This window comes from Leuciscus leuciscus (genome assembly GCF_965113295.1).
Source record: "Leuciscus leuciscus genome assembly, chromosome: 1".
Classification (NCBI taxonomy): Eukaryota; Metazoa; Chordata; class Actinopteri; order Cypriniformes; family Leuciscidae; genus Leuciscus; species Leuciscus leuciscus.
Window position 1 is genome coordinate 11,586,773 of NC_138725.1, and position 24,358 is coordinate 11,611,130.

Consider the following 24,358-nt stretch of genomic DNA (forward strand, 5'->3'; position numbering starts at 1 on the left):
AAGGCAGTATTATTTGGAGACCTCTTGTGGATGGTCGTCTCATCACACCGCGAAATCTGTTGCCATGGCAGCGAGGCAAATTGCCTGATTGACAGCAGGTGAGGAGAATGACAGAGAGTGTTGTGAGAGGAACGCGCATTAAGATGGGGCTTTAAAAAGAGAGAGGAAACAGACGGTCGGGGTGTTTCTTTCTCCCCCGTGAGAGGTTGGGTTTCCTCCCGTGAGATACTGTGGTTTGTCGGCGGGCTGTTTGTATTGAGGCTGGGCTGTGAAGCGGGCGAAGATCGAAGTTGAGAAGTGGAAAGAAGAAAGTAAAGTATTTGTCAACGGAAACCCAAGGGATTATCGTCGACAGTGGGAAAGACGCAAAGTGATGAGTATTTGATCCGTTGTTTATATGCACTGACACTGAAGTGGTGTGGAGAGTCTGGAAAGCGTGTGGCACGAGTGAAGTATTACACCGAGTGAATTAATGATCTGTCTCCAACCTTTGTTCTTCCTGCACTGAATGTGACGATTACTACATCTGTTTGACTGTCTCTGAGAGAAGTGGAGCCCGTGTGAGAGACGAGAGTCGATCTGGTGGGAGAAAGACCGGTGGGTGAGTGCTGGCCCGAATGCACGGTGTGCGAGTGGAATGCAGTGCCTGAAGTGACGATTCACATGGTTTGTGTTATGGAGTGAAGTTTATCGTGTGGAGAAGTATTAATAGTCTGCTGTGCACTCTCCTCTATAGTCTTTCACCCGCTGTTTCTGAACAGGGTTTGTCACATCAAGCGCCCAACTTACTATTCGAGACAGCCCCGCTCTGTTAATGCGGCCGATCTATTAATTCCTGTTACATTGTTGCAGCGTACAGCTGAACTGGAGCGTCTTGCTTAAAGCATCCTTCCCGTCTGGTGGTCTCCACACGTCCCTATCAAAAGCCGCTGCCTGGTTGGAACGAGAGAAGGTATTGCAGCTGAATGTCTTATTACTGCTGAATGGTCAAATCCTGTTGCATCGATACAGTGCACAGCCGAAGTGGAGTGTCCCGCTCAAGTGTCCTCTTCGTCTGGTGGTCTCCACATGCCCCATTGAAAGTCGCTGTCCTGTTCGGAAAAGGAAAAGGTATTTGAATGAACGTTTGATACGCTGTTGAACAGTTAAACCCTGCTACCTGGTTACAGTGCACAGCCGAAGGGGAGTGTCCCGCTCAAGTGTCCTCTTCGTCTGGTGGTCTCCACATGCCCCATTGAAAGTCGCTGTCCTGTTCGGAAAAGGAAAAGGTATTTGAATGAACGTTTGATACGCTGTTGAACAGTTAAACCCTGCTACCTGGTTACAGTGCACAGCCGAAGTGGAGTGTCCCGCTCAAGTGTCCTCTTCGTCTGGTGGTCTCCACATGTCCCATTGAAGGCTTGTTCTGTTCAGAAAGAGAGAAGGTATTGCAATTGAAACGTTCCATATGCTGTTGGGAAGTTGAATCCTGTTACCTGGTTACAGTGTACAGTCAAGTGGAGTGTCTCCCTCGAAGTGTCCTCTCCGTCTGGTGGTCCCCACCTGTCCCCACTGAAAGCCTCCGCCCTGTACAGAAGGAGAGAAGGTATCATTGTCGAGTGTCGCATCTTGTTGAACCATTGAACCCTGTTGTATCGTTGCAGGGCACAGCCAAAGTGAAGTGCCCTCTTGCCGGGTGGTCCTCCACGCCCGTGTTGCAAAGTGTTGCTATTGTTCAGAAGGAAAGAGAGTAACTACGGCATGTGTCTCGATTAAAGTGTTGTTCTGCTGTTCAGGGTCCCCTCCTGGCCCGGCCCGCTCGCCACCTGCGTCCCTGTGACCCGTCTGAGTCGAGGACCCCCGTCCTCTGGATACTTACCTCTGGGCAGCCTCCGGCATTCGTTCCATCCTCACTGCGAATACCTACCTGGTTCCAGTCCGAATGGGGTCCGTGTAGCCAAGACTTCCTTGAGAGCCTTGTAAAGAGTACTTACCCAGTGGCTTACCTGAGTGGTGTGCGTCCTCCTCTGATTCCTCTCCGACGAGCCGCAGGGTGTCCATGAACGTCCATCCCGCTCCGGTCCAGGGGGCCCATCGAATTGCTTCTGGCGAAAGAAGAGATTTTAATTAGGACTTTTCAAATTTACCTGCTTTTAACTTAATAAAGAAATTGTTATTCCTTTATCCTCTGTTTTGTCTGGTTCCTTGACACGCTCCTCGAGGCGGTGCCCGGTCCCCAGGGGTGGGTGCAGTCTGGCTTGGCCCACCCCGACCTGTGACATTTGTTCTAATGTGAACCTTTTAGAATAAATAGAGATAACCCAGCAAGACCGGAGCTGATCACACGCACATTGTTGTCCTGTGTTTCTTCCACCATTCCACAGATTGCTGGGAACGCTTAACTGTCAGCTGATACGAAGATCCTGTACCCGCTACACAGACAGTCAATCATTATATCATGATCGACTATATCGAAGGCCACGCTGAGGTCGAGTAATATCAGAAGAGCATTTTCACCATTGTCCAGTGCCAAAAATATGTCATTCAATACTTTCACCAGCACAGTCTCTGTGATTGTTGACTTTGTTCTGATATGCAGTTTTATCTAACACTATATCTTCACAACTCATTCTGATTCCTCCTCAAGGCCTTATGTGGTTGAGAAATGCTATTTTTGTAACTCAAACTGTATCTTATCGAGGTACTTGGGTAAGAATATGAGGGGAGTATCACAGAGTTAACCAATAAGATTGTGCATGCTGAGACTATCATACAAGAATTTCTAACACTACTCAAAATGAAATCAAACATTTTTCTTTGTAAGCAGAAACTCTTTTTAGAACCATTCAGGTTGTTTATTCCATTGTGACATTATTTTAAGGACAATTAAGCACTTTTCAACTTCAAATGTATTGTTGTGTTTGTTTAAAGTAATTGCACATCATGGTAATATTTGTCATACTACTAGTTTATATATGAAGGGTCACTCCTTCCTCTCAACACATTTGTTATTGGTAACAACAGTCAAAGGTCATTTGATGATGACACACCCGACTGCTAGAGGGCACTTCATTTTAAAACATAACTATAGGTTGTAATACGTGTAATACCAATAGTTTTGGAGGAGGACAGTCTCCTTCTTGCGCTTCCCCCTCCTTTTCCCCTTCCCTTTCCCCTTCCCCCTCCCCTCAAAAAATCCGTTTGTACATAATTTATAAAAAAAGAGCTGTGGAACATGAAACACATTTACATGTGTTGAATAGTTTACACTTTAGATTACGTGAATGTCAATGATTTATTCATGCATTTAGTCATATAAAAGGTGTTAAACATTTTGTAGTATGTGCAGCATTTGCTGACGACAGCAACAATCCTCCGTTCATTCGAGGTGACTCTGACATATTCAAGGTAATGTTGATTCCAGCAACTGCTCATGTTCTCTTTCTCACATTCTGTTTACACAAAGCTGTCACATTTGTGGAAATACTTAACAGGTTCATAGGGTCACAGAAATTACATAGTTTCAGCTTTAAGGCGACACCAGGTGAATAGGGTAAAAAAAGATATCACCATACTACCCCAGTTGATTGATTACCTTAAAAATTGCAATCATGTTTTGTATGAAAGTTTCCAAAAAAGTTTAAACAAAAATCTGAACATTGGATAAAGTCAAGTTCAAAATTCCTTTTCAGTTTGGTTTTTACAAAGCAGATTTTGGAGCAGATCTCTTTTTATCACTCCCTAAATAAAAAAAAATACTATCAATAACCAGAATTTTTTTTAAACATTTTTTTTATTAGATACACCAGTCACCAAAAAGTGCAAAATCTCAAAGTTGACAGGTGCATGAAAAAAACTTTTTTGCCTGTATTGTCTCACCTTAAAGCTGCCGTCGGCAAAATTTTTTTGGTCATATTCAGTGTAATCGACACTATAATCCGACAGAACAACATAAATAAGGTGGTTTTAGAAAAAAACCAGAGCTTCTAACTCCACCTGGAGCGTGTTATTTGTTTTGCAAAAATCCAGCGCTCCCGCTTCATCAGGTCCAATCAGCGCAGGGGGGTGTGAGATCTGACTGTCAATCACAGGTCGTGCACATGCCACAGATCCCCCCTCACTCGCGCACGTTAATATCACATGCACACGCCACGCCTGAAGTTCGCCTGGAGATTGCATGAAGCGTGATGGCGGAGAGAAAATCTACTAACAAGCTTCCAATTCCTCGGTTATTGCTATCTATGGATAGATTAGCCAGGGCAGCCTACCTCCGAGTCCATGGTGTTGATAGATGCTGAAGAGACGGACGCGTTCACAGAAAATCAGGTACACACGCACAGTGACGCACTGACGAGCATGACCTCGATGGGAGGGTGCTCGCTGGTAGTGGGGAGGGGCATGAGAGTTGTAAACATTCAAAATCATGATTCTCAGAATTCATATGGGTTTTCCCACTTTTCATGCAATGACATCAGCACTCAAAGTGCTTGAACTCCAGAAGTTTGTGTAAAACCTGATGATCATGTTCTCCAGCATTAACATTAAACATGTACTGATGCAATTACAAAATTACACTACTGAATAGATGAATGATATATATTCATCTATTCTGTATACATACCAAGAACACACACACACACACACACACACACACACACACACACACAAAACAGCATTAATTCACATCATAATAATGGTTTGATAAAGTACACAACCATATCACCTGATTGTTTTTGTTTCTAGCTTTCTTTACAACAAATTATGTGTTTGTTTAAAAAAAAAAAAAAAAAACTATTACAAAGACCACAAACTTACATAAAAAGCCAAGAGTCAAACTGCCCAACTAAACACTGATCGCAATAATGGTGACCAAACATTTTCAATAAATCATCAACATCTAAACCTCTGTTGATTCTCAATAAGAGCTTCTGTAGACGTCTGACAGAAATAAAGTCAGTCTTTATTTCTTAGTAATAAGTGAAGCTGGTAATGCTGTTTGTGGAGTTGTGTAATCCTCTTCTGCTGAGATCTTCACAGATTTAATGTCTTCTTTTATCTTCAGTAGATAACGAGTTCACACTGCTTGATTTTCAAAATAGTCGGGTCAATTTTCTTTTCACACTGCATGACTCTCTGGGATAGCATTCAATTGCTGGTGTGTGTGTTCACACTGAACGATGGATCTGCGACAGGAGGTTTACCACTGCATGACTTTACAAAATAAAGAATTGCCAACAACTTCTGTCTGGTCCGCAAACTACATTTCACAACCAAACACACATGAGAAGTGATAAGGAAATAACGCAAGATCACGCGTGCATGAGACGTAAACTGTTATTAAAAATGATAGCCCGCAAGAAGATTGCGATTCTCTGTGTGCTGATTTGCAGCGAAAAGGAGAAAAAAAACCAAACAGATTATGCAAGAGGACATGTTCTGGGAGACGAGAGTAAGGATTGTGTTTCTGCAAAGAGAGTTGGGGGTATATAAATAATTCTGCATTGTGCTGCTGTTGCTGCTGGTCAAGCAAATGTTTTGTGCTTTAATTCTGTTTGATATGATTGTAAATATATCTCTTAAAATGCTGATATTCTGGTCTATAACTCCTCCCCGAACATCCTGCTGTCCTGTATCTCGCTCTCTCATTGGCTGTCGGTCTTCGCTGATGTAGTTTTCAGTCAGAGCACATTCACACAGCAGGATTGTGAATCGCCGACAGGTCCAGATAGTTACCATGTCAAATATCTCACGGCCGTCTGCGACTCGTCTGTGATTCTCTCAGATTGTGTCTGATAATTCACACTGCGTGATTGTCACTCACGTGAACGAGCACCGATTTGCCAGGCATTTTGATTTCGGGCATTTGTCGGTGATCTCCCAAAACCTGTTGGCGAGCGAAAATCGGGGCCAATATCGTTCAGTGTGAACTCGGCATAAGGCTGTGTCTGAAGTCAGTTGTTGTTCTTGTGTTTCTCTTTTTTTCTGTTCTTGTTGTTCCTCTGTCCTTCAGTGATTCTGCTTGTTAACATCAGGTGTCACTACTAATGATCAGTCATCACTTAATTAATCACTTAATTATCTCATCAACTTTAACACTGCTTCAGTGTTACTTTAACACTCTGTAAAGTGGGACCACATGTGCCCTGAGCAGTGTTGATTTTACACGAGAGATTTTGCTGTGTAGAAATGGGTCAAGTACAAACTAAAGAAAAAATGTTTGAACAGGATGTGAGAACATGAGCAGGTGATGATAAACTAACTCTCCTCCAGTATATAAAGATAAACCAGGGCTGCAACACAATATCCAGACATTCACATTGATCTACTGAACTGGTTTGTGTCATGAAAATACACAATTGAACCATTTAACCTTTGTAATAATTAATTCTGTTTATTTCTGTTTCAATATTCTTTGAGAAACAATGGCGGTCTGGACTGTCTACCTGTCTCTCTGTCTTCTCGTAGCTTTGACTGCTTCAGGTAAGACCATTATACCACACTTAATATCATAACTGTTATTTTAACATGAACTATCTAATAGAGTATGTGCTCTAAAGTAAACCTGAGTTTGTTTCTTAATTATTATGATAACATTTAGACAATAAAACAACAATGACTACGTTTACATGCAGCCAATAACCCGTTCAAAACCGGGATATTAGCAATAACCCGGTCGCGCACGGCCATGTAAACACCGGCAAAACCCGGATATGCTCATATCCCGGTTTTTAAAAACCCGGATATTATACCTGGGGTACCCCCTTTCTAACCCGAATATTTGGTCATGTAAACGCGTATCGGCATATCCCCATCAAAAGGGACATTGATTTGTGTTCTGCGCATGTTCTATTCGCAAGGAATCTTGGTCTTTTGAGTAGGGACGCCGCATACAGAAACCCGCGTGCAGTATACCGGAAGTAAACAAGAAGTAGAGGTAAACATGGCGAGACGCAGCACAGCACCACACTTTTGGAGCGAGGAGGAAAGCGCAAACAAAGGCGATCGCTATCTGCCCCGAACTATTCATTATCCGCATGCTGCTGCTGCTGCTGTTGTTGTCTTTGGATACAGGAAAAAGAATCGGAAATGACGCATATTGCGTCTTAAGGAAGTCCGTACGTCCAGACGCTAACCGCGCGTCGCCGTTTAAATCGGGATATTGTAAATTCCATGTATACAGGAGTAACTCTCTCTGCTCACGCATGTAAACGCGTTATTCCGAATGTTTCAGAAACCCAAATAGTGACCCTAACCCGACCATAACCCGGATATTGGCTGCATGTAAACGTAGTCAATGATTATATCACTATATCAGCTAAAGTTATTGATTAATATGAATGTATTTATGTTATTACTTTTGACAATAAAAAACATCAACAAATGCATGTTTTAATCCGTAGTTTATTATTATTATTATTATTGGTAGTAGTAGTAGTAGTAGTAGTAGTAGTAGTAATACTATAGCAGTACCACTACTACTGCTGCTGCTACTAGCAGTTCTGTTTTAATAATGTAGTATTTCTATCTTTTTTAGAGGAAACGTATCCTGTTGGAAAGAAACGTTGTGGCGGTAAGGTTTCTCTAGTCTTCTACTTCTCTTGTCAATGTGTATGTATAGTACAGTCCAAAAGTCCAAAACCTTTGAATTTCTCAAGTGTGTCTAATACCTGATGATCATGTTCTCCAGCATGCTTTAAAAATGTTCTATAGAGCATCTTGGAAGCAAGAAAAGTTTACTGAAAAACAGGTTTGCATAATTAAAGCTACAATTATGTATATATTTTTTCGCCGCTAGGGGTAGCTAACCTCTTACAATAACAAAGGCGTAGATTTATGACACACTGATAAGCGGAATCATGGAACTTGCCGTCATGCCGAAGGATCTAATAATGTTTATGGGAAATAATGGTTATGGATGAGTGAATGCATTGATGTTTTTAACATGACTGAGGTATGAAGCAGAGCATCTCGAAAACGCCATGCTGATATTGATCCTCGTTTTGTTCTCCTTTAGTCCCAAAGTCTGCTTGCCATGGTCCATAATGTTTGAACGAAACAACAACAGCGTGAGCGTGTGCTAGACGTAATGCAGTTGTCCACGTCTGTCGCCATGGTTACTATGGCAGTACAAGAGGAAACCAGGGATAACGCGGATATGTCATTGACAGGCGACGAGTGAACAGGGATGAGCCATTATTTAAAATTGGAATTTCTCTGAAATTAAAAATCTTTGGGAACTTTTGGGATATTGTAAGTACACAACTGTAGGAAATATATCACACTGTGCAAGGGATTTTTGGATATTTTATTACAAAAATTGTACATATTGTAGCTTTAATGTAAAATTACTTATTAGTGATTAGGAAGAGAGCAAAATGTCTTTCTCTTCACATCATGATGTTAGGTAAGTTAGTGGCAGATGTTAGTTAGTGGTTAGTTAGTGGCAGAAGTTAGGTAATGGTTAATTAGTGGCAGAGGTTAGTTAGTGGCAAAGGTTAGTTAGTGGTTAGTTAGTGGCAGAGGTTAGTTAGTGGCAGAGGTTAGTTAGTTAGTGGCATAAGTTAGGTAGTGGTTAATTAGTGGTAGAGGTTAGTTAGTGGTTAGTTAGTGGCAGAAGTTAGGTAGTGGTTAATTAGTGGCAGAGGTTAGTTAGTGGTGGCAGAGGTTAGTTAGTGGTGGCAGAGGTTAGTTAGTGGTTAGTTAGTGGCAGAAGTTAGGTAGTGGTTAATTAGTGGAAAAGGTTAGTAAGTGGTTAATTGGTGGCAGAGGTTTGGTAGTGGTTAGTTAGTGGCATAGGTTAGTTAGTGGCAGAGGTTAGTTAGTGGCATAGATTAGTAAGAGGTTAGTTAGTGGCAGAGGTTAGTTAGTGGCAGAGTTAGTGGCAGAGGTTAGTTAGTGGCTGAAGTTAGGTAGTGTTTAGTTAGTGGCAGAGGTTAGGTAGTCGTTAATTAGTGGCAGAGGTTAGGTAGTGGTTAGTTAGTGGCAGAGGTTAGTAAGTGGCAGAAGTTAGGTAGTGGTTAGTTAGTGGCAGAGGTTAGGTAATGGTTAGTTAGTGGCAGAGGTTAGTTAGTGGTTAATTAGTGGCAGAGGTTAGGTAATGGTTAGTTAGTGGCAGATGTTAGGTAATGGTTAGTTAGTGGCAGAGGTTAGTAAGTTGTCAATTAGTGGCCGAGGTTAGTTAGTGGCAGAAGTTAGGTAGTGGTTAGTTACTGGCAGAGGTTAGTTAGTGGTTAGTTACTGGCAGACGTTAGGTAGTGGTTAGTTAGTGGCAGAGGTTAGTAAGTGGTTAGTTACTGGCAGACGTTAGGTAGTGGTTAGTTAGTGGCAGAGGTTAGTAAGTGGCAGAAGTTATGTAGTGGTTAGTTAGTGGTTAATTAGTGGCAGAGGTTAGGTAATGGTTAGTTAGTGGCAGATGTTAGTTAGTAGTTAATTAGTGGCAGAGGTTAGGTAGTGGTTAGTTGGTGGCAGATGTTAGTGGCAGAGGTTAGGTAGTGGTTAGTTAGTGGCAGAGGTTAGAAAGTGGCCGAATTTAGGTAGTGGTTGGTTGGTGGCAGAGGTTAGTAAGTGGTTAGTTACTGGCAGACGTTAGGTAGTGGTTAGTTAGTGGCAGAGGTTAGTAAGTGGCCAAATTTAGGTAGTGGTTAGTTAGTGGCAGAGGTTAGTTAGTGGTTAATTAGTGGCAGAGGTTAGGTAGTGGTTAGTTGGTGGCAGAGGTTAGTAAGTGGTTAGTTACTGGCAGACGTTTGGTAGTGGTTAGTTAGTGGCAGAGGTTAGTAAGTGGTTAGTTAGTGGCAGACGTTAGGTAGTGGTTAGTCAGTGGCAGAGGTTAGAAAGTGGCCGAATTTAGGTAGTGGTTAGTTAGTGGAAGAGGTTAGTTAGTGGTTAATTAGTGGCAGAGGTTAGTAAGTGGTTAGTTACTGGCAGACGTTAGGTAGTGGCAGAAGTTAGGTAGTGGTTAGTTAGTGGCAGAGGTTAGTTAGTGGCAGAGGTTAGGTAATGGTTAGTTAGTGGCAGAGGTTAGTTAGTGGTTAATTAGTGGCAGAGGTTAGGTAAAGGTTAGTTAGTGGCAGATGTTAGGTAATGGTTAGTTAGTGGCAGAGGTTAGTAAGTTGTCAATTAGTGGCCGAGGTTAGTTAGTGGCAGAAGTTAGGTAGTGGTTAGTTACTGGCAGAGGTTAGTTAGTGGTTAGTTACTGGCAGACGTTAGGTAGTGGTTAGTTAGTGGCAGAGGTTAGTAAGTGGTTAGTTACTGGCAGACGTTAGGTAGTGGTTAGTTAGTGGCAGAGGTTAGTAAGTGGCAGAAGTTATGTAGTGGTTAGTTAGTGGTTAATTAGTGGCAGAGGTTAGGTAATGGTTAGTTAGTGGCAGATGTTAGTTAGTAGTTAATTAGTGGCAGATGTTAGTGGCAGAGGTTAGGTAGTGGTTAGTTAGTGGCAGAGGTTAGAAAGTGGCCGAATTTAGGTAGTGGTTGGTTGGTGGCAGAGGTTAGTAAGTGGTTAGTTACTGGCAGACGTTAGGTAGTGGTTAGTTAGTGGCAGAGGTTAGTAAGTGGCCAAATTTAGGTAGTGGTTAGTTAGTGGCAGAGGTTAGTTAGTGGTTAATTAGTGGCAGAGGTTAGGTAGTGGTTAGTTGGTGGCAGAGGTTAGTAAGTGGTTAGTTACTGGCAGACGTTTGGTAGTGGTTAGTTAGTGGCAGAGGTTAGTAAGTGGTTAGTTAGTGGCAGACGTTAGGTAGTGGTTAGTCAGTGGCAGAGGTTAGAAAGTGGCCGAATTTAGGTAGTGGTTAGTTAGTGGAAGAGGTTAGTTAGTGGTTAATTAGTGGCAGAGGTTAGTAAGTGGTTAGTTACTGGCAGACGTTAGGTAGTGGCAGAAGTTAGGTAGTGGTTAGTTAGTGGCAGAGGTTAGTTAGTGGCAGAGGTTAGGTAATGGTTAGTTAGTGGCAGAGGTTAGTTAGTGGTTAATTAGTGGCAGAGGTTAGGTAATGGTTAGTTAGTGGCAGATGTTAGGTAATGGTTAGTTAGTGGCAGAGGTTAGTAAGTTGTCAATTAGTGGCCGAGGTTAGTTAGTGGCAGAAGTTAGGTAGTGGTTAGTTACTGGCAGAGGTTAGTTAGTGGTTAGTTACTGGCAGACGTTAGGTAGTGGTTAGTTAGTGGCAGAGGTTAGTAAGTGGTTAGTTACTGGCAGACGTTAGGTAGTGGTTAGTTAGTGGCAGAGGTTAGTAAGTGGCAGAAGTTATGTAGTGGTTAGTTAGTGGTTAATTAGTGGCAGAGGTTAGGTAATGGTTAGTTAGTGGCAGATGTTAGTTAGTAGTTAATTAGTGGCAGAGGTTAGGTAGTGGTTAGTTGGTGGCAGAGGTTAGTAAGTGGTTAGTTACTGGCAGAGGTTAGGTAGTGGTTAGTTAGTGGCAGAGGTTAGGTAGTGGTTAGTTAGTGGCAGATGTTAGTGGCAGAGGTTAGGTAGTGGTTAGCAGTGTTGGGGTAGTTACTCAAAAAAAGTAATTAGTTACTAGTTACTAGTTACTTCTGTAAATTGTAATGAGATTACTTTACTAGTTACTGCATTTGAAAAGTAACTTCACTACTTATTACTTTACTTTCCCATTTCTTAATTTACCCTGTAGATACGGACAAAAATCATAGCCCTATCATCACTTAGCCTGTCCGCATAGTGTTTATAAATGTAGCCTATACAAAATGGCATGTAAAACCATATGAAAGAACAATATCCATGTCTGCACAAAGAAATATGCCTCACTGTAAAATCCACAGACAACAGGATAAAGGACAAATGTCTGCGGTGGTAGACACATAATCAGGGCTGGACTGGGACAAAAAAAAATCGGCCCTGGCATTTTGGCCATAATAATAATAGCACACTAATATGCATATATTGTAAAACAAATGCACTGAAAAATAAAGGAAACTTTCATAATTAGTTTTGTACTAATTTCTATACTTGAAAGAGATATAAGCACATGATCTTTTATTTTGATGGAAAACATGGTTTACAAACGCGTCTCATTAAATTTATAGTAAATTACGGTAATCGTCAACTATGCAGATGTGGAAATAATGTGTTACTGGGTAATGGGTTCCTACACTCATGACATCCCATACACAAAATAAATATATTTGAAATATATTTTCAGAGTATATTTTGGAATATATGCAAATATTTGAAATTGGCCCAATAAATATATTTCACACTTAACATCATATATTTTTGTTATATTTCAGAATATATTTCAATGTATTTGGAATATATGCCACATATATTTTGACACTTTTGGGGACCCATACAGAAAAAAAGTACATTGAAATATATTCTGAAATATAACAAAAATATATGATGTGATATAATATGGTGTGAAATATATTTATTGGGCCAATTTCAAATATTTGCATATATTCCAAAATATACTCTGAAAATATATTTAAAATGTATTTATTTTGTGTATGGGATAGCCTAAGTGTTTTGAAAGTAACTGTTAGTTCTGCTTACCGCAGGCTCTACACTTTCTCATGTCTGTCCTGATCCTCATCATCAGCCACGGGAGCTGATGAAGGTCCTGCTGCTGCAGAAAACATTTTGACACAGTTTACAGTGTCTGCTTGAAGGGTCTGTGTCTATTTTTCACGCTAATTTTCTCTGCACATTCCTTGCGTTTCTTCTCCATCTCTCAGACTATTTTGACAGATACACACTGAAACACTTGTACGCTCGCTCAAAGCCCAAAGGGGGAGGTGTTTAAAGATGTGATTGGACCAGCCCAGTGTCAATCAAGAAAAGATCCAATGGGCCAAGGTGTTTCATGGGCCGGTCAGCTATCAGGAAAAAAAAAAAATGACGAATACTTTTTTTAACTAATGCATTACACCGGCACGCACTTACTTAACCCAGCGCCGCCAATTAAGCAAAACGAATGGGCCGCCGATGTACGAGTTTTATGGTCCGTTAAAAAAAAAAAAATCTCCCGGTAGTCCCGATGGCCAGTACTTGCTGCCTGAGCATATAAAGTGCATTTCACGCGAATATTTTGGTCCTTTCGAGCAATAAACTGAAAGAAATGTGAATATCGCCACTGGCCGAAACCCCCTGTCCGTCTCCTCCGTCTCCATTTCCCGCTCCCCTTCGCACCAGCAGCTACGTCACTCAAATCGATCTCTATGACAACGGTGCCGCGCGCGCACACACACACACACACAGACAGACATGCACGCAGCACAAACAGATCAGAGCTTTACACGCAGGCAAACACGAATTGGGTAACGCAGGAAAACGCGTTCCTATAGTCTAGTAAAGTAGTGTAGTTACCGATATTTTTAGTGTAATGCGTTACTTTATTTCGTTACCCAAAAAAGTAATATCATTACTGTAATCCGTTACTTTGTAACTCGTTACCCCCAACACTGGTGGTTAGTTAGTGGCAGAGGTTAGAAAGTGGCCGAATTTAGGTAGTGGTTGGTTGGTGGCAGAGGTTAGTAAGTGGTTAGTTACTGGCAGACGTTAGGTAGTGGTTAGTTAGTGGCAGAGGTTAGTAAGTGGCCAAATTTAGGTAGTGGTTAGTTAGTGGCAGAGGTTAGTTAGTGGTTAATTAGTGGCAGAGGTTAGGTAGTGGTTAGTTGGTGGCAGAGGTTAGTAAGTGGTTAGTTACTGGCAGACGTTTGGTAGTGGTTAGTTAGTGGCAGAGGTTAGTAAGTGGTTAGTTAGTGGCAGAAGTTAGGTAGTGGTTAGTCAGTGGCAGAGGTTAGAAAGTGGCCGAATTTAGGTAGTGGTTAGTTAGTGGAAGAGGTTAGTTAGTGGTTAATTAGTGGCAGAGGTTAGTAAGTGGTTAGTTACTGGCAGACGTTAGGTAGTGGTTAGTTAGTGGCAGAGTTTAGTAAGTGGTTAATTAGTGGCCGAGGTTAGTTAGTGGCCGAAGTTAGGTAGTGGTTAGTTAGTGGCAGATGTTAGTAAGTGGTTAGTTAGTGGCAGAGGTTAGTAAGTGGTTAATTAGTGGCAGAGGTTAGGTAGTGGTTAGTTAGTGGCAGATGTTAGTAAGTGGTTAATTAGTGGCAGAGGATAGTTAGTGGTTAGTTACTGGCAGATGCTGGGTAGTGGTTAGTTAGTGGCAGAGGTTAGTTAGTGGCAGAGGTTAGTCAGTGGTTAGTTAGTGGTTAGTTAGTGGCAGAGGTTAGGTAGTGGTTAGTTAGTGGCAGATGTTAGTAAGTGGTTAATTAGTGGCAGAGGATAGTTAGTGGTTAGTTACTGGCAGATGCTGGGTAGTGGTTAGTTAGTGGCAGAGGTTAGTTAGTGGCAGAGGTTAGTCAGTGGTTAGTTAGTGGTTAGTTAGTGGCAGAGGTTAGTCAGTGGTTAGTTAGTGGCAGTTATTGATATGGAGCAGATAAATCTCCAACCTCCGGAGTATCACCTGTTTTAAACAAATGGCGATCAGAGGAGAGTCTGCTGGAGAAAAGAGAACGAGACCTATCATAAAAAAAAACAAAAATCAACATCGGCTCTGATTTTCAGAGATTGAGAGAACTGAGGGATTTGAAATGTTATAAAATCGATACAGAGATGATGGTGTTTTTATTACTCGAATGGTAAGTAAGGTGTTTTATGTATCTAAGTTACATACTGTACCTTTAAATGAAAGTTAATAATTTAATTACATGAAATGGTAAAAAAAAAAAATAATAATAATAATAACACACAAGACTTCCCTTTAACAGCCTGTTGGGCAGGATGGACTGCCTTTGGCTGCAGATGCTTCAGGTTTTTCAATAACGCTCAAATGTGGATTGATGCAGAGGTATGATACATTCAGCTTCAGTATTTTCTTGGTTAAATACAACTTAAGCTCTGGAAACATCTGTGACACCTGTCAATTATCGCAGGAAAATAATTTCAACTTGTTCCTCAGTTTAAAAACAAAAAAAAGTTAACAGTAAATAAATTACAATGGAGCTCTAGGAAAATACAAACACAACACATTTCATGTTATCATGAGAGTAGTGTGTTAGGATCACTTAAAAACTAGATTAGTTATATCTAATCTATATATACAATATAACCAGAACCTTTTCTACAAAAGTAGTCCCGTCTCAAAAGGCAGATTTTAGACTTCATGTGTTCAATAATACATTTGATGGCATGTCACAGATTTTGGAAAATTAATTCAAAATAACACTTTTTTCTACTTAATTTAATTATAAATAGTGGTGTTTGTTCATGTCTCTGCCTCTACAGAAATTCTGTTTGCAGTTTGATGGGAACCTTGCTTCTGTGCACAGCCATGAGGAGTACATGTTTATACAGAACCTGATTAGATACGAAACTCAGGTCTCAACTCGTGCCTGGATCGGAGGCCATGATGCTGTTCATGTATGCAATTTATTTTTTATTTTTTTGATCATGCTTTTTGTGCTACTGGGCATTTACAGTTACATTTACATTAAAAACATTTTTCAAAATGCATAAAGATAGGTGCCCATCTCATGGTTGCCAATGCCCTAAACTAACTATTCTGAGGACCTAAAAAAAGACACCATTCACCATGATGATGTCATACTTGAGTGTTTCAATTGTGAAACTTGATGTGAAATAGAATGGCTGATAATTGAGCAATTTAGCCCTGTCTTAAATATTCTTCACATATTATTCACTGATACCCTGTTTGTGAAATAATTTCTGTTAATTTCTGTTTCATTTTTAAAGTGGAGACGGGGTTAATGCTCCTGCGAAATAATCTTTTAGATGAATAAAGATAAAATTAAGCAATGTGAGTTGTGGACATAAACACAATGTCTTTTTTCTCTTCTGTTCACAGGAGGGAGTTTGGCTCTGGAGTGATGGAACCGAAATGAACTTTCAAATATGGTCACCTGGAGAGCCCGATAACCATAATGGAGAGCACTGCCTTGAGATGAACTTTGACTGTAAGTAACTGCTGTTAATGCTCATAAAAATCTAAATAAACTAAATAAACATTATTTTATTTTATTTTTTAATTTTTTCATAATACACGAATGATTAAAACACATATTTTGTGCTATCTTGCAACAGATGGCAACTGGAATGATGACCCATGTTTAACAAAGAAGCCGTTTGTGTGTGTGAACTGAACCAGCATGTGAAAAATCAATAGAAGAAACAAGCTACTTTAACTCATTTACTTTCCTTTAGAAATGTTCAATGGATGTAATACATGTGTTTTAAAGAAGGTTAATTGTGTTTGTTTGATTGTGTTTTGTTAATGATAAGTTAATGACTCAGTGACGCCTGTTAAACACCATTTTATAATTTGGGTATCACTCAACAGTCTCTCTTTTCTCACTAACACAAGTTAAAATAAGTAATTTGGCATCCTAAAATTGCTGCCAACATAAAAAATAAATAAAAATAAAAATAAAAATACATAGAGATTGCTAGAATAAATCCCCCCCAAAAAATAAATAATTAAACAAGTAAAATTATAATGTGAAAAAGTAAGTCTCACTACCAGGTTATTATTCTCTACCTTTCATAAATGGAAAGTATTTCCTACACTTTCTCCAAAACCAAGTAGTCTATATGACATTTTTTCGGATGCATCAACTTTCTGTAACCCATGAAGGACGGCGATCATAGCAAATCCACAGACTAACTCGTGAAAAATCGGTAAATGCAGTGTTTGAAAAAGACAAGAAAATTGCCAAAAAACACCTGTTAATCTTTAAGGTTTTATAAATTTAGATTTTATTTATTTATGTATATGTATTGTTTTATTTACTTATATGTATTAGTTTTTATGGTATACCAAATAAAATATCCCTATTATTTTTCATAAACATAAACCAACCAGTGCAAATCCACCCAGTGTTATTCTATCAAGTTTCATTTTAACACACATTGTGTAAAAATACTATCAGCACACTCGGTGTTGTTTTTAACACATCTCTTTTTACAGTGTGTGAACTTTAAGTTCCTGTATGAAACGTCTCTTTAAAAACAAATGTGCAGATAACGGCAACATTGCTGACCTCGTGCTGTACAACCACAATCATAAAAACTTTAAAAAAAACACCTATCAGACATTACACACTTGCTGAGATAAACAATACTGTATAATATTATCATATGATTATATTTTTCATATCGCATGGCTATTCTTGCTGCTTCAAATGTGCAAAATAAACACACAGTTAGTGTGACCAGAGAAAAACTAATGTTAAAGAGTCAAGAGCCCAAATAAAGCTGTTGTTTTTGTTGTGACTTTAGTTTTTTTTTAGTTTCTTTTGATGTTCAGAGTTGATCTGTTTATATTAAGATTTTTTCACTGTTGTTGAGATTCATGAGCTGATTCCATGAAATTGTTCTGCACTGCTGGATAACATGATGTAGTTAAAAGAGACTGTAATATCTAAGAGCAAAAATGTATAAATGCACATCATCCATATACTCATAAAACTCACATTAGTGTGTAAAAGGTTTCAACACACTTCTGTGTGAGAGGAATAACACATTAATTGAGTTGCAGGTAACACAAAATGTGTAGTTCTTATATAAACACAGATATGTGTTAAGAAACGACACAGGATGTGTGTTAAAATCTACACAACATGTGCTGTCCCTGAACGCACACACTACATGTGTTAAAATCTACACAACATGTGTTGTCCCTGAACACACACACTACATGTGTTAAAATCTACACAACATGTGTTGTCCCTGAACACACACACTACATGTGTTAAAACTGACACGTGTTTTTTTGTGTGTGTTTTTTAACCCATCTCTTTTTACAGAGTAGACAGAGAAGAAAGGACACCGACCGAAAGCCCTTGAGAAAGTCCAGTGATTAAATGATGACCAAAATAGACATTGGGTGAGATGAAAGAAAGCTGGAGAGTGTTGGCGAGTAATCGAGGCTTTCCTCACGTCACAGGTTTGTAGTGTTGAGGGCAGAGAGATTTCAGGTGCGGGTCCTTGCAAAAACTACAAACATGCGAGAATTTACATTTAGGATAAGTCCTAGATTACACCATTAAATGAAATGATAGGACGGCCTCTTATATCTAATGGAGTGTCTACAGATTCAGCACCATGGACAGCGGCTGGAGCTTTAGCCAGTAACAGAGCTGAATATGAATATGCTGAATATTAGCTGAATATGATCTGTGGTGTTCGTATCGATGACTAAAGTCTGCCGTCATAGCCAGATAAAGCTCTAGTTCCTCCCTGTGCTCTGGGAAAACTTGACTGAGGATATCTCTGTAAATGCCTAAAGCAATTCAATAAAAGAGAACGTTTTCAGGAAGAACACAGCCGTGTCACCACAGTTAACAGATTTGCTCTTATGTGTGGAACGAAACATCTACTGGAAACCAGCGCTGGAACTGGAGAGGTGATGATGAGACGCTGAAGGAGGAGAAAATGTGGCAGTGCAAATCCATTTACTAAATTATACTAACTTGACTGCTTCATTTCCACTGTAAGAATGTCATTAAAATCCTTCGTGTTACATCAGAATCAGCTCATCCTCATCCTCTGGTCAGCTGGAGAACCCAAAGCTAGAGCTGATGTGCGCTAACAAGTTTCTATAACTCGTTCATTTGGACAATCAGTGCGAAATGAATCTGATGAATTCTAGTGACATAGAGAATGATACAAACATAATCTGTAATTCCACAGTGGTTTTGTTGTTCAGACACACACTGGGCAGAAGTGGAAGATCAAAGGTCATCAGCGAGAGTTTGAGGGCAGCATTAGAGATTTTGATCACAGTATTGTGTAATAAACATTATCTTCATGAGATATATTTTAGTAATATCTAAGTAATGAATTTGAGTAAAGACTGAAATACTGTCAGCGAATTAAAAAACCTGCTATAGATCATTTAAGTTTTATCACTTCAATTCATTTCAAGTCAAAACTAAATGTTTCATAATACGAGGTCTATATTAAACAAGTGTAAAAGGACACTGGACAAGGTCAGTAAATTCATGATGTGTCCTCAGAGATGTGGACATAATTGAGTGAAGTAGTTTCCACTGGAGTAATTTTGATATAAATCAGATCGACGGCTCTGAGATGTTTAATTTGCCGTTTATTTCTCACACTTTCCTCCAACCGTTTGATCATCAGCACTGAGCTTTAGCAAACACATTTATATATGCACTTCAATCATAAATCAACAATCTATCATTAATATTCGTATCACAGATCTTTTTCAGTTCATGATGGAGATTAAGCTGTTTTGATTAGTAAGTAAGGGATAATGTAGAGCGAGGCGGTTGTTATAGCGAATACAACCCCGACAGGCTGATCAGGACCCAGACGCGAAGCAGAGCTTGAATCAGCCTGTCGGGGTTGTATTCGCTATAACAACCGCCTCGCTCTACATTATCCCTGCTTATTACATGGCTACCTACCAAATAAATCAATAATTTGACACAAAATATTGATTTAAAAAGGAGTTTATTGATTTTATTGATTAAGAAAATAGTCCGTTCCGTCTCTACGGTTAGAATCCTGCACCCATAGCAACGCTCTGTTTTTCATGGCAACGGTGTGTTATACTTAACAGACCGCATTCTACATTAGAATTCAACCAAGCCATGTAATAATAAACTATAATATTCATCAAGCATTTTGAGCTTTATCATTTAGGCATATGTTCAGAAATATGTTGTTTTGTAGTTCAGATCATGTATGAGGAACTGGATCTTGTCTTTAACTCTCTTCTGGTGTATTTTATGATGATATCTGTGATCTGAATCTGAGAGGAGACATACGAGTCTCATTCTTTATCTGTTCCATTATATGTAATTATCTAAACTCTCAATAGCTTCCTGTTTTGAGTATGTTCTCCATTCATCTGGAATCTCACCACTCCCCTCAAATGTTTTACTGTAGTATTTTTCCAGATCTTTCTGGAATCTGCACACAAACCCCTTCCAGTAGTTCAGTTCAGAGAGATCAGAGCTGATGCTCCACTTTGCATAATCTCCTCCTGCTCTTCTGTAGTCTCTATATTTAAACCTTCCATGTGGTGTATTAAAATCCTGATGACTTGCTACTAAATTTGTGCAAATATTAGGACAGAGATTCTGTGTTGAGCTGTAATATGTTCCATTAATTCCCCACACCCTGTGGAAAGGAACATTGTGATCTCCATGATGGTCTTGTATGGTGTTGGTGCAGATGGCTTTACAGAATGGACACTGAACCCAACAGCACCGACAGAAGTGATCAATCAGAAGCTCATCTGGCCTGAGTTTACTCTCCAGCTTTACTGGAAATGTCTCTGTGTTGAATCTACTGCTGATGTCAGCCATTATATCAGGAAGTTCATGTCTTATCACATCTTCTAGAAGTTTGAAATCATCAACATCATCATGTTTGACTCCACTGAGGTCTTTTTGAGAGAAGATCAGCTCATCTGAGAGCTTCTGTGTGAAACTCTTTAACCACAGACCAACATCTCCTCTGTTCTCTTCAACATGTTCAGTAGATTCATGTGCAGCTTTCATGATCTTCTCCTGCAGGAGTTTAATGTTCTCCTTCATCTTGGGTAAAACACTGACACTGAACTTATCAGTGATGTACCAACTGACTTCATCTCTGATGAAACTCTTGATCTATGGGTCTATGAATGTAGTTCATGTATTTGTTAAAATCCTCCTCTTCTGCCAGTGTCTTCAGGATGTGTTTCTCCAGATTGTATCTGTTTCCATTCAGTGATTCACAGTTTGCTTTCATTTCATCGGTCAGATCTCTGGCAGTCTTCTTGTAGACGCTCTGCTCAATGGGCTCTTTCAGTTTCTGACAGATGATCTCACCTAAATTAGCAGCTGATGTTGCTCCATGACAGTATTTCTGGAAAATACTATAGTACTCTTCTCTCTTCTTCTCAACATATGTTACAGGATCATTGGCATCTCTAAACTTTCTGTGTTGATCAGTGATCGTCTTCTTTGATCTCTTACAGATGGAAATAACCAAATCCATGAAGAATTCATTCTTGAACACATAATTCACTGATCCGTCCTGATGTTGTGTCACTCTTGCCTTGATGTAACCTGTGAGCTGTTGGATGTAACTGATGTTGTAGCCCATTTTTGAAATGTTAAATGACTGAATCATTCTGTCTGTCTGCTGAGCAACATCTGTGACTAATGATTTTATTTGGGCTTCATCTTCTTTAGACATCCCTTGAACTGATCTAAAGGTATTTGTAAAGACTCCTCCAAGTCCACTGGATTTCTTTAACTTTACATAATCAAAATAACTGGGCACAGAGAAAATATCTCTGCTCTCCCCCCAGTGATCTACAGGAGCACTTTCACAGCACTTTTCTCCAGCTTTACTGGAAATGTCTCTGTGTTGAATCTAAGTGATTCACAAGTGATTGTAATTTGTGTTGTTATTGCTTTGTGTAATTTTATGTTGTGAATATTTTAAAGAGGACCCCAGGAAGATTAGCTGCCATTAAATGGGCCGCTAATGGGGATCCTAATAAAACAATAATAAAAACAGATGTCACTGAGGATCTTTCTCACATCTCTCATTACATCAATGTCTTTGATTGGATTGTCTCTGATAATCTTCTTCACACTCTCTTCCCAAAACAAATCAAACTCTTTCTTCAGTGTTTCTTCATCTTTGGCTTTGTCTTTGAGTTTCAAGGCAAGTTCTTTGCTCTTTTCATAGAGAGTGTTTTCATGATGTGTCCTCTGAGCATCAATCTTTTTCCTCAGGTCTCGCTGCTGAAGAATCTCGTTTAATTTCCTCTTTGTTTCTCTCACAATGTTTTCCTGAAGCTCTTTGATTTTGATTTCATATGATGTTTTCCACTGAATCAGTATATCTTTATCTTTGTCTCTCTCAAATAATTCTGCCATTGATTTTTTTCACTTCTTCACTTGTCTTCTTCAGTTCTCTTTGAAGATCAGTTTCCTCAACCTCATCAACCGCTTCATTGTCTATTTTGTTATGTAGTTTGTTCTCAGTTTCCATCACGGCACTGCGAAGACTCCAGGTCCACTTGCTGTATTCGGTCTCCAGTCTCCTGTAGGCTGAAATCTCCCGAGAATTTCTGAAGCTGAAGACGAATCGTTCATTCAGTAAAGCCTCCCAGAGATCTTTAACACGATCTTTTAGGTCTATCAGCATCATTCCATGTGATTTTGAGGCATGAGACATAATAGTTTCCTTTAGTTCTTGTATATTCTCACAGTAGTTTGGGTTTGGTGGTGCCATTGGTGGGCTTCCCTCCCAGAGCTGAGCAAAATACTTCACATCTTTCTGAACGTCAAATCTAATGACATCACTGAAACTTTCTGCATCACAGACTTCATCTTTAGCAGCGAGTTTTGTCATCTCATCCAGTTTCTCCTGCAGTCGTCTCCTTCCCTCCATGTTTTTCTCTCCAGCTGTGATGTCTGAAACGTTCTGATGCACAAACACACAGCTGGGATTCATTCTGACCTTCTTCATCCTCATGAAGGCCTGAACAACAATCTGAAGAATGTCCTGCATCTCAGATAGGTTTTCTCCAAAGATGTTGATCAGTCTTGTTGATCTTCCAGCCAGTTCTAGAGCACGAAGACCCTCAGTATCAACGACCAGAATATAGTCAACGTTAATCTGTGTTTTCATTTCGTCTGAGACTCTGACCAGCTGCATGAAAGCTCCTCTGGTGGTCCTGCCAGCACTGACGGCAAACTGGAGCCCAAACATGGCTGACAACTCTGGTCTCCCAGTTTCTGGATGAGTTCTTCTAGAACAGCAGAGACCCAGATCACAGGAACATGAGCAGCATCTCCATCCATCAGCTCCAGTGGAAATCCAGAGATCATCATCTCTGCGGCAAGACTCGGGAGAGAAGAGAAGTCAAACTGCAGGCCTTTCTTGTTCTTCTTCACAGATAAACATGATTCATAGATCTGACCGATCTCCCTCATGATGTGCTCCAAACCAAATGTTGCAGCTTGAAGATCCTCAGATATTTTCTCAAGGTCTGTTTGTTTAGCTTTATGTTCTTTAGATTTATTACTGTCTTTCAGTTTTAAGACTTCTGACCATGTTTCATCATACTTGTGGAGTAGAGCAGAAAGGTAAGCCGATGTGTGTTCATCCAGGAGGATTCTGAGCCATTTGAGAAAAAACATCTTCTCATGTTTAACATTTGAGTTCATTTCTTTAATGAATTACATCACAAATTTGCCAATGTCACATTCATGCTGTTTTTCATGGATTATCTTCATCTCTGTTTTTTTCGCACTTGTTACCCTTTCTATATGTTCTCTTTGAGGTCGATGCAGTTCCTTGTTCTTCTGACTCCACTGATGCCACAGTTTCCCCTGATGAGGCAGAAATGATTCTTTGATTTGTGTCAGATCTTTCTTCTCCAGTAAACTAATCATCTGCTGAGCTGCTTCTCTTCCTCTCCTGCAGTCATCATCATCTTCCTCATCTACTCTGATGCCTGAGTGGTTGGACACATCTCCAAGTCTGAAAGTGGAAGATGATTCTAGGAGACAATCATTTATCGCTCTTCTGAGTTCTTCAGATACATCTGACTGATTTCTGTCTTTCAGACCAATTTTGTATTTTGTTTTCGTCATCTGAGTTACAGAAGATTCATCCTCAGTAAGAAGACAAATGAGTGGCTTTCTCTCACTGTACAGGTTTTTGATTATTGTTGCACTTCTGTCATTCCTCTGAAGTTGTGGAAGAAGAACAACATTGACTGAGGCCATTTCAGAGAGGATCTGCAGCTGCTTCTCATGATCTCCTGCATCACCGTGTAGATTACAGAACGCAACACAGTCATTGAATTTATCCGTGTTTTTCCCAGAGGGGCAGAACCAGGTGATCTCCACCACTCCATCCATCAGGACTCTGGATCTGCTGCTGCCTGGGCAGTACTTGTGGAAGAACGTGTTGTGTCTCTCATTGATCAGACTGTTCATCAGCTCAGACTTGGATGAAGACACAGAGCCAAACCTGAAGAAAAACACCATTGGAGTTTCTGCCTTGTAGATCGGCTGGGTTTGACTGATGATTTCATTGTAGGTGTCTCTCTTCTTCCAGCTCTTGTTGATTTGTCTGAATGTCCAGAGAGGAAACTCAATCTGTTGTGTGAATGGATCAGGAACAAGCAGAGGCAGAGCGTACTGACACTGGGACAGTTTAGTGACCATCAGCTGCTTCAGGAAACCATCAGCACAATGAAATACGGCCATCTGAACATCCATCGGGTGAATGAGTTCAGAGTGACTGTCTCCTTCATTAGACGAAGACATTTCACTGGTCTCTTTAGCATGAATGCATCTTGCTCTGTAGTTCAACATCAGAAGATGTTGTGTGAAAGTCTGAATCAGGTCCTCTTCAGCACAAGACTCATGGGACTGT

At 40.0% G+C, this 24,358-nt stretch overlaps 1 protein-coding gene, 1 long non-coding RNA gene and 1 pseudogene across 3 annotated transcripts; 2 read left to right on the forward strand and 1 right to left on the reverse strand.

The window, feature by feature from the left end:
- The first annotated feature begins 1,402 nt into the window (after positions 1 to 1,402).
- On the forward strand, positions 1,403 to 2,163 carry LOC309481979. The gene is made up of 2 exons (XR_014200162.1): positions 1,403 to 1,585; positions 1,776 to 2,163. It is a non-coding gene; the product is annotated as an uncharacterized lncRNA (long non-coding RNA).
- Positions 2,164 to 6,329: 4,166 nt separating this feature from the next.
- Positions 6,330 to 16,183, forward strand: LOC309502754 (galactose-specific lectin nattectin-like). The gene is made up of 6 exons (XM_082175263.1): positions 6,330 to 6,459; positions 7,514 to 7,549; positions 14,692 to 14,771; positions 15,209 to 15,343; positions 15,789 to 15,897; positions 16,025 to 16,183. The coding sequence occupies exons 1-6, from the start codon at positions 6,402 to 6,404 to the stop codon at positions 16,081 to 16,083; spliced, it is 477 nt and encodes a 158-aa protein (XP_082031389.1). The 5' UTR covers positions 6,330 to 6,401; the 3' UTR covers positions 16,084 to 16,183.
- A 3,377-nt stretch (positions 16,184 to 19,560) lies between these two features.
- Positions 19,561 to 24,302, reverse strand: LOC309497970 (interferon-induced very large GTPase 1-like; annotated as a pseudogene). Its single transcript, XR_014211712.1, has 2 exons — positions 21,486 to 24,302; positions 19,561 to 21,297 (listed from the first exon to the last, which is right to left on the reverse strand). The product of XR_014211712.1 is annotated as an interferon-induced very large GTPase 1-like (transcript).
- Positions 24,303 to 24,358: the final 56 nt, after the last annotated feature.